Source organism: Kogia breviceps, chromosome 3 (assembly GCF_026419965.1).
Source record: "Kogia breviceps isolate mKogBre1 chromosome 3, mKogBre1 haplotype 1, whole genome shotgun sequence".
Taxonomy (NCBI): domain Eukaryota; kingdom Metazoa; phylum Chordata; class Mammalia; order Artiodactyla; family Physeteridae; genus Kogia; species Kogia breviceps.
Window position 1 is genome coordinate 41,829,224 of NC_081312.1, and position 13,915 is coordinate 41,843,138.

Sequence of the window (13,915 nt, forward strand, 5' to 3'; positions counted from 1 at the left end):
TGTTTATCTTCTCAAAGAACCAGCTTTTAGTTTTATTGATCTTTGCTATTGTTTTCTTTGTTTCTATTTCATTTATTTCTGCTCTGATCTTTACGATTTCTTTCCTTCTACTAACTTTGGATTTTGTTTGTTCTGCATTCTCTGGTTCCTTTAGGTGTAAGGTTAGTTTGTTTATTTGAGATGTTTCTTGTTTCTTGAGGTAGGATTGTACTGCTATAAACTTCCCTCTTAGCACTGCTTTTGCTGCAACCCATAGGTTTTGGCTCATCGTGTTTTTGTTGTCATTTGTCTCTAGGTATTTTTTTATTTCCTCTTCGATTTCTTCAGTGATCTGTTGGTTATTTAGTAATGTATTGTTTAGCCTCCATCTGTTTGTGTTTTTTACTTTTTTTTCCCTGTCATTGATTATTCTCATAGCGTCGTGGTCGGAAAAGATGCTTGATATGATTTCAGTTGTATTAAATTTATCGAGGCTTGACTTGTGACCCAAGATGTGATCTATCCTGGAGAATGTTCTTTGTGGACTTGAGAAGAAAGTGTAATCTGCTGTTTTGGGGTGGAATGTCCTATAAATATCAATTAAATCTCTCTGGTCTATTGTATCATTAAAGCTTGTGTTTCCTTTTAAATTTTCTGTCTGGATGATCTGTCCATTGGTGTAAGTGAGGTGTTAAAGGCCCCCAGTAGTATTGTGTTACTGTTGATTATCTCATTTATAGCTGTTATCAGTTGCCTTATGTATTGAGGTGCTCCTATGTTGGGTGCATATATATTTATAATCGTTATATCTTCTTCTTGGATTGACCCCTTGATCATTATGTAGTGTCCTTTCTTGTCTCATAACATTCTTTATTGTAAAGCCTATTTTATCTGATATGAGTATTGTTTCTCCATCTTTCTTTTGATTTCCATTTGCATGGAATATCTTTTTCTATCCCCTCACTTTGAGTCTGTATGTGTCCCTAGGTCTGAAGTGGGTCTCTTCTAGACAGCATATATATGGGTCTTGTTTTTGTATCTATTCAGTGAGCCAGTGTCTTTTGGTTGGAGCATTTAATCTGTTCAGCTTTAAGGTAATTATCGATATGTATGTTCCTATGACCATTTTCTTAATTGTTTTGGGTTTGTTTTTGTAGGTCCTTTTCTTCTCTTGTGTTTCCCACTTAGAAAAGTTCATTTAGCATTTGTTGTAGAGCTGGTTTGGTGGTGCTGAATTTTCTTAGCTTTTGCTTGTCTGTAAAGCTTTTGATTTCTCTACTGAATGTGAATGTGATCCTTGCCGGGTAGAGTAATCTTGGTTATAGGTTCTTCTGTTTCATCACTTTAAATATATCATGCCACTCCCTTCTGGCTTGTAGAGTTTCTGCTGAGAAATAGCTGTTAACCTTATGAGAGTTCCCTTGTATGTTATTTGTCGTTTTTCCCTTGTTGCTTTCAATAATTTTTCTTTGTCTTTCATTTTTGTCAATTTGATTACTATGTGTCTTGATGTGTTTCTCTTTGGGTTTATCCTGTATGGGACTCTCTGCACTTCCTGGACTTGGGTGGCTATTTCCTTTCCCATGTTAGGGAAGTTTTCAACTATAATCTCTTCAAATATTTTCTCTGGTCCTTTCTCTCTGTCTTCTCCTTCTGAGACCCCTATAATGCAAATGTTGTTGCATTTAATGTTGTCCCAGAGGTCTCTTAGGCTGTCTTCATTTCTTTTCGTTCTTTTTTCTTTATTCTGTTCCATGACAGTTAATTTCACCACTCTGTCTTCCAGGTCACTTATCTGTTCTTCTGCTCCAGTTATTCTGCTATTGATTCCTTCTAGTGTATTTGTCATTTCAGTTATTGTATTGTTCATCTCTGTTTGTTTGTTCTTTAATTCTTCTAAGACTTTATTAAACATTTCTTGCATCCTCTTGATCTTTGCCTCCATTCTTTTTCCGAGGTCCTGGATCATCTTTACTATCATTATTCTGAACTCTTTCTGGAAGGTTGCCTATCTCCATTTCATTTAGTTGTTTTTCTGGGGTTTTATCTTGTTCCTTCATCTTGTAAAAACTCCTCTGCCTTTTCATTTTGTCTATCTTTCTGTGAATGTGGTTTTCCTTCCACAGGCTGCAGAATTGTAGTTCTTCTTGCTTCTGCTGTCTTCCCTCTGGTATATGAGGCTATCTAAGAGGCTTGTGCAAGCTTCCTGATGGGAGGGACTGGTGGTGGGTAGAACTCTATATCTTAAACTTTTGAGAAGACAGACCTAAGGTGTCTCTATTGGAATGTTTCACACTCTCTGCTGCATTATCAGTTTCTGCCTCTACGTGCTTATTTCCACAATCATAATTTCTCCAGTCTTCTGTCCTTGCTATCTCTTTCATCTCTCCCCACCTCACTTCAATCAGGCCTTCACCCTGAGCACTGAAGTTGCTCTTTGTCAGGGACTCAGTGAATTCCATATTGCCATATCTTGCAGTCATCACTCCATCCTCATCCCTCTTAACCTCTCAGATACTCTCATCACTACTGCTATCTTTGTTAAACACTAGTCTTGACTAGTGACACTGCTCGAGCCTCAGCTGCTTTCTCCCAGTGTCTCCTCTTGGCTCCTCCTTCTCTGGTTCACCTTTCATCCAGTCCTGTGGCCTCAAAGGTTATCTCTATGTCAAGGACTCCAAAACGTGTATCTCCACAAGTTTAGATTTTTAAAAAGTCAGGTTTACAAATATAGAATGGGAGGAGAGGGAGGTGAAGATGAGATAGGGTACAACAGTACTATGTATAAAAAAAATACTTGGAGGGTTTTAATTGGTTAACTGTTCATAGCTAAATATGAGTCAGTGATATGCTTGAGACATCTTTTTAAAAATCAGTGTAAGTCTAGATGTTATGAATAGATGTATAAAGTCTAAATCAAAAGGTTAACTGAGGGACTTCCCTGGTGGTCCAGTGGTAAAGAATCCGTCTTACAATGCAGGGGATGCAGGTTCGATCCCTGGTCAGGGAACTAAGATTCCACATGCCACGAGGCAACTAAGCCCACTCCCGTCAACTGGAGAGCCTGTGTGCCACAAACTACAGAGCTCCATGCACCCTGGAGCCTACATGCCACAACTAGAGAGAAGTGTGCACACTTCAAGAAAAGATCCTGCATGCCTTAACGAAGATCCCGTGTGCTGCAACTAAGACCTGATGCAGCCAAAACTAAATAAAAATAAATAAATAAATAATAAAAGTAAATCTAAAAAAGAAAGGTTTACTGAGAGCCAGGTCTATTCATCTGGTTATCTGATGTTTTCCCTTGAATGTCCCAAAGACCTTTCAAATTCAACATGGCCAAACAGATCTTGCAATTTCAGCCCAGAATTTATTTTTCCTTCAGTCGTCACCATCTTGGTAAATGGCATTATCATTCATCTGGTTGCTCAGGCCAAAAATCAAAGAATCTTCCTTGATTACTCTCTTGTCTTTCCCTTGCCTGCACATTCAATCCATCAACATGACAGGTGGGTCCTGTCAGCTTCATCTCCACACTAGATCCCCAGAGTGTTCACTCCATTTCCAAGACTCCAGTTCCATAACACCCAGGCCATTGCCATCTGGCACCTGGACTGCTATAGTTTTCCCCCATCCGTTATTTCTCTCACCTCTGTTTCCCCAGTTTTTCCACATAACCACCATCATGACCTTTGATCACATCATTCCTCTGCCTAAAATTCATCAATGGCTTCCCATCCACAGAATAGAATAGAAATTCCTTACCACTGCCCACAAGTTCCAACACCGCTGGGTTACCACCTGCTTCTCGGACCTCCCCTCCTCGCTCCCCAAGCACACTGGTCTCTACTCTCTTTGCCTCCTAAGCTTGTCCTCACTTTGTGGCCTCTGCACTCCCTGCTTCCTCTTCCTGAAACACTTCACACGCAGATGTTTGCCTGGTGGCCCCTTTGGGCATCTGTTTCTCACATCAGTGGATTTAAAGTAGGCATCTCCCACCTTATCACTGCTGCCTCCTCACTGCCTATCATTCCATCTTGTTTGGGATTTTTTTTATAGCATTTATCACCATATGTACTTCTCTTGTTTGTCTACTTGTTCATTTATGGCTCCTCAACCCCTAGGAGAATGAAAGCTCCATGAGAGCAGGACCTTTTCCCTTCTGTTCACTGAATTCCAGCATGTAGAAGGGTGCCTAGGACAGAGGAAGGTCTCAGTCAGACTCTGCATGGGGAACTCATAAAGCTTTGATTTAATGAAACAAAATGCTTCCAGTATAAACCTACCCTAAAATAATACTGCCATACTGTGAGAATTACAGAATTTTAGGGGCATTGGAGATATCTAATTTGCACCTAATAAATACTCTAGGACCAGGAAAGCTCATTAGCTGGCCTATGTCACACAGCTAATTAGTAGAGAGTGGAAACTAGGATTCAGGTTTTTTAACTCTAGCTCTGGGCAGTTTATGCTGAGGGTGACCATATGTTTCTTTTCCTGGAATCATCCATGTTTATGCTTGTTGTCCTAGCATAGTTAGTAACAGCACCCTCTTTCTCTTTCAGAAGTGTCCCAGATTGAGTGATAAATGGTCACCTAACTATATCACAGTTTCTATAATTCTGAAATAAATTGACCTCTTTGTCTACCTAAAAAGTTATAATTTAAGGAATATGGCTTCCTTGGGTCATTCATCATCAAATTTATACTTTCTTCTTATTGCTGCATAGAAATGTGTTTATAGACACTCATACATAAAAATTATAATATCTTTTGGAATATTAAGCTATTTGGTCACTTAGCTAATTAAAGCAACAACACATAATGATGTCATAAAATGATCTCATTAATAACACTTGTGATTTACCATCTTCTGATATTATTTTTTTAGGATTCAGGCTAAAATCCCAGGCGCTAAAAGGCACACTGAGTAAATCAGTACCACACCAGGGACTGGACACCAAGAGGAATGTCTGAAGTGGTAACAGCTCTGTCTTATATGTTACTATAAATTGATTGTTTCTCCCCCCCAGTATCATAATCTTAGAGACAAACTTTAAAACAGCTGTTTTTAGGCTGTTTCTGTACTCCTAGGGTATTTGAGTCACTTGTGTCAAGCACTAAAGCATAGAGAAAAGTGTATTAGATGTGGTTTTTAATTTTGTGTTGCTAAAAAAAAGTGCATGATGGTGAGAACCCAAGTTATCTTTCCTTCGTCGGTGTTCTTCTCTCTGCAATGCTTCTGTAGCTTCTCATGTTCCCTGTGGCTAGGCCTTTCCTGCCCAGTGCACTGATGCAATAGTGGAAATCGCTTATATGTCCTTGGGTTGTTGCTTGGATTAATCTTTAATAACAATATATAGACTTGTAGATCGATGTTTAAGTGTTTTTCCAACACACACAACATAAAAATAAAAACAAGTCGACCGTATTTAGGGTAATCAGTTTTGTATAACTTAAAATAATTAAATAAACAAATAAACCCAAAACAAACATGCAGTACTTTTGTTGTGTGAGACTGACGGGCTGATTTACATGTATGGTAACTAAAAAGTACCAGCATGTTAACTTTATTACAATTTGTATTACTTTCTCTGTAGTTCCTAATGGACTTAATTATGGACTCTGGATATTTGCACTTATGTACTTGATACTGAATGCATAAATAAATGTTACTAAATGTAGAAACTTCTCCCTCTCTTCTCATGATCTCACCAGAAAATGCAAAAGCTCTAAGAAATAAAATCTCCTGTGAACGTGCTGGGAAGGCTGAGGCCAAGTGCTCACTTTACTCCTGTGTCCAGGACCACATAGTCCAACTCCAAAGTAGTATATGGCTCCTTTGGGTTATTAATAGAAATCACTGGAGACTGGTAAAACTGGAAAACACCCTTAATATCATACTCTGTGTGGTTTATGCAGATAATTTAAATAGCTTTTTTAAAACTTGAAAGTTATATAAATCCTTTCATAAACTTCTTATAATAATATGTAACACAATGCTGTCATAAAACAATTATAATTGCTATGAACTCACTGTTTTGGTAATTATTGATGGAGCACCTACTGTGTGCCAAGCACTCAGAACAGGGCTGTGAATAAGACAGATAGTCATTCCTGCCCTCACCAAGCTAAGCTTTGTAAGGATTGTTCACTACTTTTTGCAGAAGTCCAATTGCCTGTGTTATTTCATTGTTAAAGTCAAAAGTCAAAGATGATGAGGTAGACGTGGATGAAAGTAATAGCAATAGGAGAAATAAAAATTAAGAGAAAAAAAGATAGTTACTTTAAAAAAGCTGCCTTTGACCAGTTTTGGACTTGGGTTCAATTAGTACTCATGGAGTTACCATTCTTTGCAAAGTATTGTGATGACAACACAGCTAACTAACTGGACACTGTGCCAAAAGCCAAGACTGGGGGTGATGGGAGATGGCTATGTGGAAATGCTCACTAAGTAAAAGCATGAAATAAGAGCTGCAATATAAGACTAGAGCAACAGGGAAGGATTCTCAGAGGTGGACTTTGGGGCTGGGTTCTGATTTGGCTTTTTCCAGAGGGAGAAGGTTCATCCCAGTATGAAGAAAGAACATGGACTAAGGTGCTAAGACATGGAGGCGCATGGCATATGCAGAGAACAGTGAGTAATACACTGAATTGTGCTGTAAAGTGCTTGGGTGGGAATGTAGTGCCAGGCAAGGCTGAAAGGGTGGGTTGAAACACACTAAAAAGAAACTTGAATGTTAAGGATTTTGTGCTCTATTTTTTAGATCTCAGAGAGACACATAGATACAATGAGGATAATACTGGAGATTAGAAGAATATAGGAGATAATTGTGACACAACTAACAGCAGACAGGTGACAAATGAATGACAAGGCTTCTACTAAGGCAGCTGAGAATACAAAGGATATATTCATCTGTCCCTGATCCTCTGTATCAACCCAACATGCCTAGCACCCACTGTGCACAGAGGAGCCACTAAGAGAGATGACGTGGAGGGGGATGGGACTGGAGTTGGTGATTGACTACATGTGGGAGTTCAAGACCAAGGCTGACCTTGAGAGTGAGTGCCTCCTTAAATTCTGCACCCTAGGCAGCTTTCTTGCCTCACCCTAGCCCCAGCTCTGGCAAAGCCTAGCTGATCAGAAGAGTGCAATACCATTTTTCAGTCTGGGGAAGGAAGATAATAGGCTTGGTTTGGTGCTTGCTATTTTTTATGGTTACTAGATATAGAAGAGGAGTGTGTGTGTGTGTGTGTGTGTGTGTGTGTGTGTGTGTGTGTGTTTCAGTGTACCACCTTTGAGATAAAGTTTCTTCTAAATGGCTTTATTGTGTCAAATTAACCTTCTTCAAGGTCTGCATGTGCAGCATTTGCCTCCCTCCGGAGAGCCCAGAATTCCTTTCATAAGCAGCTGCTCATTCAGAGGATCTAATGAGGAATTCTGTTTGCTAGCAGTGGTGAAGAAAGTTTCCTGAGGAAACTCCAGCCTGACAAAATGATAGGTATGGATGCAGAATTTTAACAGATGGAACACGGGGCACATATGATCCTGCTTTTACAGGAAGCATCAGTCAGAAGGATATTTGAGATGATGGAAATAATGTGAGGACCCAATGCCCAGGTAAGAAGCAGACCAAGGATAGAGCCCTCAGGGACACAGAGTGAGTGAGGTTATCCTGAAAGTAGTGAAAGTAGTGAAAGTAGTGAACAGTAGAAGATTCTTATAGCCTACACATGAGTTAAGCAAACAGGGGGTGAGTAGGTGAAGAAGCTGTGGTATGTTTTATGGATCATTTCAGGAAAAAGAGAGTAGGATAGTTGTATATTCTCTGCTCTTTCTCCACCTATATCAGTTTCTTTGTATTGCCCTAGCAAAGTACCAAAAACTGGATGACTTAAAACGACAGATAGTGAGGGTGAGAGATACGCAAGAGGGAGGGGATATGGGGATATATGTATACGTATAGCTGATTCACTTTGTTAAACAGCAGAAACTAACACAACATTGTAAAGCAATTATACTCCAATAAAGATGTTGAAATATATATATTTTTTTAAAAGTGTAAAAAATGACAGAAATTTATTCTGGCACAGTTCTAGTGGTTAAAAGTCCAAAACCAAGGTGTTGGCAGGGCCGTGCTTTCTCTGATAGCTCTAGGGGAGGATTCTTCCTTGCCTCTTCTAGCTTCTGGTGGTTGCCAGCAGTCCATGGCATTCCTTGGCTTGTAGATGCATCACTCCAGGCACAGGCCATCTTCTCACTGTGTGTCTTCACATCATCTTCCCTCTGTGTACAAATTTTCCCTTTTCATAAGGACACCAGTCATATGGATTAGGGCCCCCAATGACCTCATTTTAACTTGATTGGTCTGTAAAGATCCTATTTCCAAATAAGCTCACATTCTGGGGTTTGGGACTTCAACATATCTTTTATTGGGGACACAGTTCAACTCATAGAACCCCCTGAGCCTCATGCTGGCCCTTACACCACTGTGAAGATTTTTCCTTCTGTGCAGAGCCCAGCTCTGTTTCCCCAGTTGTTTCTCACTGTAAGGAATTGCTGCTGAGAGGTAGTGGGACAGCTCCTCCTTTATCAAAGTATACTTGAGTGTAGCCAAGTGTTGGGCTTTGCTTCACTATTATGGAGTTCCAGCAACTGCCACTTTGTCATTGAATAGGGCAGCTTCAGGCGTCCGAACTTTAGCACTCTCTTCTGAGCGTAGGGAGTGGGTGGGGCATACAGGAGACCCCACTGCGGTTTGGCATCAGCCAGTGTGGTTGTGGTTAAGGAGCAATAAACAAACTCTGTAGATCTGGGCAAAGGGCCATTTTCTCTTCACACTCCAACCTTCTTCTCTAGTGCTTTATATTGGCACCAATCTCAAGCTCCTCACTATGATTTTTTTCTTAAAATTTTTTCTTTAGTTCAGTACATTCAATATTAAAGAATTAATTTGGCTGGCCACATTTTCTTTGATGAGTAAATTGAAATGAATTATTTTGTATCCTGTGTCCCAGTTGCCTTTTAAAAGAATCCTGCTGGAATTAGTTCTCTCTGGTTGCTCCCCAATATGCTAAAGGGAATTTTGCAAGTAGAAATGAAAGGACACTAAATGGCAACATGAGAATATAAAGTATGAAGTTTGTTGGTAAAGTAGACTTTAAGTCAAAACTGTGTTTGGGGGACTTCCCTGGTGGTGCAATGGTTAAGAATCCGCCTGCCAGTGCAGGGGATTCAGGTTTGATCCCTGGTCCAGGAAGATCCCACATGCTGAGGAGCAACTAAGCCCGTGTGCCACAACTACTGAGCCTGCACTCTAGAGCCCATGAGCTACAACTACTGAGCCTGCGTGCCACAACTACTGAAGCCCGCACGCCTAGAGCCTGCACTCCACAACACGAGAAGCCCCTGCATTGAGAAGCCTGCGCACCACAATGAAGAGTAGCCCCCGCTTGCCACAACTAGAGAAAGCCCTGTGTGCAGCAACAAAGACCCAATGCAGCCAAAAATAAAAAATAAATAAATAAAGTGATTTTTTTTTTTTTTTTTAAAAACCGTGTTTGGAGACAAAGAAGGTATTACATAATGATAAAAAGGTCAATTCAACAGGAAGATATAATGATTGTAAATATATATGCATCCAACTTTAGAACACCTAATAAAAGAAATATTGACAAATCTGAATGAAGAAATTTACAACAATACAATAATAGGAGGAGACTTCAACACCTTACATTCAATAATGGATAGACATCCAGACAGAAAGATTGATAAACAGTGGACTTGAACAACACTAGAGATCAACTGGACCTAACAGACATATGCAGCTTTCACCCAACAGCAGACAAATACACATTCTTCTCAAGTGCACATGGAATATTCTCCATGATAGATCACATGTTACGTCACAAAACAACTCTTAAAAAATTTAATAAAATAGAAATTATATCATGTACCTTTTGGACCACAATGGAATGAAGCTAGAAATCAGTAGCAGAAAGAAAATGTGGAAAATTCATAAACACATAGAAATTAAATACTCTTGAACAAGCACTGGATCAAAAGGGAATTTTAAAAATTTCTCATGAAAAATAAAAACAAAAACACAAATTACCAAAACTTATGGGATGCAGCAAAGGCAGTACTAAGGAAAGTTTATGGTGATAAACACCTACATTAAAAAAGAAGATGTCAAATAAACAATGTAACTTTACACCCCAAGGAACTAAAAAAGAACAAACTAAATCTAAAGTTAGAAGAAGGAAGGAAATAATAAAGATTGGAGCAGAAATAAGTCAAATAGAGAATAGAAAAACAATTTTTAAAAATCAACAAAACTAAGAGTTTGTTTTTCAAAAAATAAAAATATTGATAAATACTTAGCTAGATAAAAAAGAAAAAAGAGAAAAGACATAAAATCAGAAATGAAAGAGACATTACAATAGAAGTTTCAGAAATAAAAAGGATGATAAGAGACTATTATGAACAATTATATGCACACCAATTGGATAACAAAGGAGAAATGGATAAATTTCTAGAAACACACAACCTACCAAGACTTTATCAAGAAGAAATAGAATGCCTAAACAGACCAATAACAAATAAGGAGATTGACGTAGTAATCAAAAAACCCCTAATAAAGAAAAACACAGGACCAGATGGTTTTATAGCTAAATTCTACTAAACATCCAAAGAAGAATGAATACCAATCCTTCTTAAACTCTTCCAAAAAATAGAAGTAGAGAGAATACTTTCAGACTCATTTTATGAGGCCAGCATTGCCCTGATACAAAAGCCAAACAAAGACACAAGAAAAGAAAACTATAAGCCAATATCTCTGATGAACATAGATGCAGAAATCCTCAATAAAATACTAGCAAACTGAATTCAACAGCATCATCAAAAAGATTATACACCATGACCAAGTAGGATTTATCCCTGGGATACGAGTTTAGTTTAACATACTCAAATCAATCAGTGTGATACCCCACATTAACAGAATAAAAGATAAAAATCACATGAGCTTCTCAGATGCAGAGAAAGCATTTGACAAAGATCAACATCCATTCATGATAAAAATTCTCAACAAAATAAGTATAAAAGGAAATTTCTTCAACATAATAAAGGCTGTTTATGAAAAGCCCACAGCTAACATCATAATCAATGGCAAAAACTGAAACCTCTTCCTCTAAGATCTGATGCCCACTCTCACCACTTCTATTTAACATCGTACTGGAAGTACTAGCAAGAGCAGTCACACGAGGAAAAGAAATAAAAGGCATCCAAAGCAAAATAGAAGAAGTAAAATTATCTCTATTTGCAGATGACATGATCCTGTATGTAGAAAACCCTAAAGATTACACACACACACACACACACACACACACACACATTGTTAGAACTAAAAAACAAATACAGTAAAGTTGCAGGTTACAAAGTCAACATCCAAAAATTAGTTGCATTTCTTTACACCAACATTGATCTATCCAAAAAGGAAATCAAGATAACAATCCCATTTACAATAGCATCAGAAAGAATAAAATACCTAGGAATAAATTTAACTAAGGAGCTGAAAGGTTTGTGCACAGAATAAGACATTGATGAAAGAAACTGAAGACCCAAATAAATGGATAGTCGTGTTCATGGATTAGAATTGATATTGTTAAAATGTACATAATACCCAAAGTGATATACAAATTTAGTGCAATCCCTATCAAAATTCCAGTGGCATTTTTCACAGAAATAGAAAATGCAATGGAATCACAAACCCTGAATAGCTTAAGCAATCTTGAGAAAGAAGAACAGAGTTGGAGGTATCATGCTTCCTGATTTCAAACTATACTAGAAAGCTATGGTAATTAAAACAGTATGATACTGGCATAAAAACAGACATATAGACCAATGGAACAGAATAGAGAGCCCAGAAATAAATCCATGCATATTTGGTCAACCAATTTTTAACAGTAGAATCTAGCTCATGTGTTTGCTTCCTCTAAGTGGGAGAGAACAGCCAGATGTTTGCTACCAAAAAATGTATTTCTAACAGAATAAGTGGAATTTTCTTCAGGGACTCTATTATATTCTTTTAGGTTATCTGCATGAACTCATTTGGGTGCCCAGTTCATGGTAGAATTTTTAATCTCCATTGGGAAGAATAGTTCTAAACCGGGCTTCCTTGGTGGCGCAGTGGTTGAGAGTCCACCTGCTGATGCAGGGACATGGGTTCGTGCCCCCGTCTGGGAAGATCCCACATGCTGCCGAGCGGCTAGGCCCGTAAGCCGTGGCTGCTGAGCCTGCGCGTCCGGAGCCTGTGCTCCGCAATGGGAGAGACCACAACAGTGAGAGGCCCGCATACATCAAAAAAATAAGAGAATAGTGCTAAACCAAGAGCAATTTTTTCCTGGCCTTTATAGAGTTTCTTCTTACCGAGTAAAGTGCATTTATTTATTTTCTTTTTATAAAAATTTACCCTATTTTAAATTTTATTCTTTAATTCCTAAATTTGTTATTAATGTATTTAGCCAATTAACTAATTGTTTTATAATTTAGCTGCATGATTTATTAGTCAGTAAGGTTACTTTGAAGCTATTAAAATGAAACTTGTTAACAATAATATAGCACCATTGAACCAGACACTGTGCCTGGTGGGCTCTTTACAAACATTACTTCTAATCCTCAGAATTTCAAAATCCTGCATGATTAATATTTTTATTTTTATTGTCCAAATGAGGAAACTGAATGTCAAGATGTTTAAATAACTGGCACAAGTTTACATAACTAGTAAGTGATGAAACAAGGACTTGGATCACTATTTGTCTGATTTTGAGGCCTGGGCTCTTTCCACTGAGAACATCGCCTTTCCTGTGTTTCTCTGCCCCCTCCCTACAATCTCTAACTCAGGAGCAATGCTGCCTCAGCAAGACTATTTGATTGCTAGTAATAAAAACTCAACTAAAGTATATTAATTATAAACAGGCATAACACAAGGGAGTCCAAGGACTTAACTATAGGAGGTTGAGTATTTTTCCAAACATACACTGCTTTCACCTTTGTAGTTAAAGACAAAAGTGCTTAAATCCAGGTGTTACCTAACAACCCTGCCGTGAATAGAGGCAGTAAAGAAGAGTGCACAAATCTTCAAGATATCATGGCTTAATTTTATATACAAATTCATCCTGAAACAGAATGAATTCACAATGGAACAGGAAAAAAAAAAAAACTTTTATGTTGGACCCATGGTGACAATTCATTTTTCAACTCCAGAAGCTCATTGATCTTGCAGAGCTGGGAATCCAAAGTTCTCATTAACTGAAATCATGGTTAAATAAGAGTTATCATTTAAAACTAATTATTAAGGAATAATTCTGATGTAATAAAATTCACTTAGAAGCAAACATTACGTGCAGCTTAATCTGGTGGTTCACAATGTTCTTCAGGGTGTTGTAATGGTAATGATCAGTAAGACTTTTATGAATGTCAGTTCTTGCTGTACCAGCCTACATGTAAAAGGGGTGTGAGACCCTGAGGAAGTTGCTTTTTTCTCCAGTATTATTCTTCTTTCTACTAAAACCTAAACTGCAGGAGATTTTGAGCTCTATATTTTAAAAAACTTCTGAGCACATGAATCTCTCCTGTTATCCATTTCAACAATATCTTAAGCATCTATTATGTGAAAATTGCTATGCTAAGTGCTACAGGAGATTAAAAAATGAGTAAAACACAGTTCCCACTTTTAAGGAGTTCATAGTATAGCGATGACAACAATAAATATATGGAGTTGTTTGTTTTGTTCCAGGCATTGTTTTAAACACTTTAAAATGTTTATTAATTTATTTAATTCTCAAGACTACCCTAAATTAAGGCCTCATTTACAGATGAGAAAACTGAGGTGTCAATGCTACACAGCTATTTAGTAATAAGACTATCACATAGAAA

At 38.0% G+C, this 13,915-nt stretch overlaps 1 protein-coding gene across 1 annotated transcript in view; it reads left to right on the forward strand.

Moving 5' to 3' along the window:
• Nucleotides 1–5,667, forward strand: part of RTN1 (reticulon 1) — a 240,355-nt gene extending 234,688 nt beyond the window's left edge. The window contains exon 9 of the mRNA XM_067028402.1: nt 4,871–5,667. Within this exon, the coding sequence (XP_066884503.1) occupies nt 4,871–4,913 (43 nt within the window). The 3' untranslated portion in view covers nt 4,914–5,667. The remainder of the gene's footprint in view (nt 1–4,870) is intronic.
• The last annotated feature ends 8,248 nt before the right edge of the window (nt 5,668–13,915 follow it).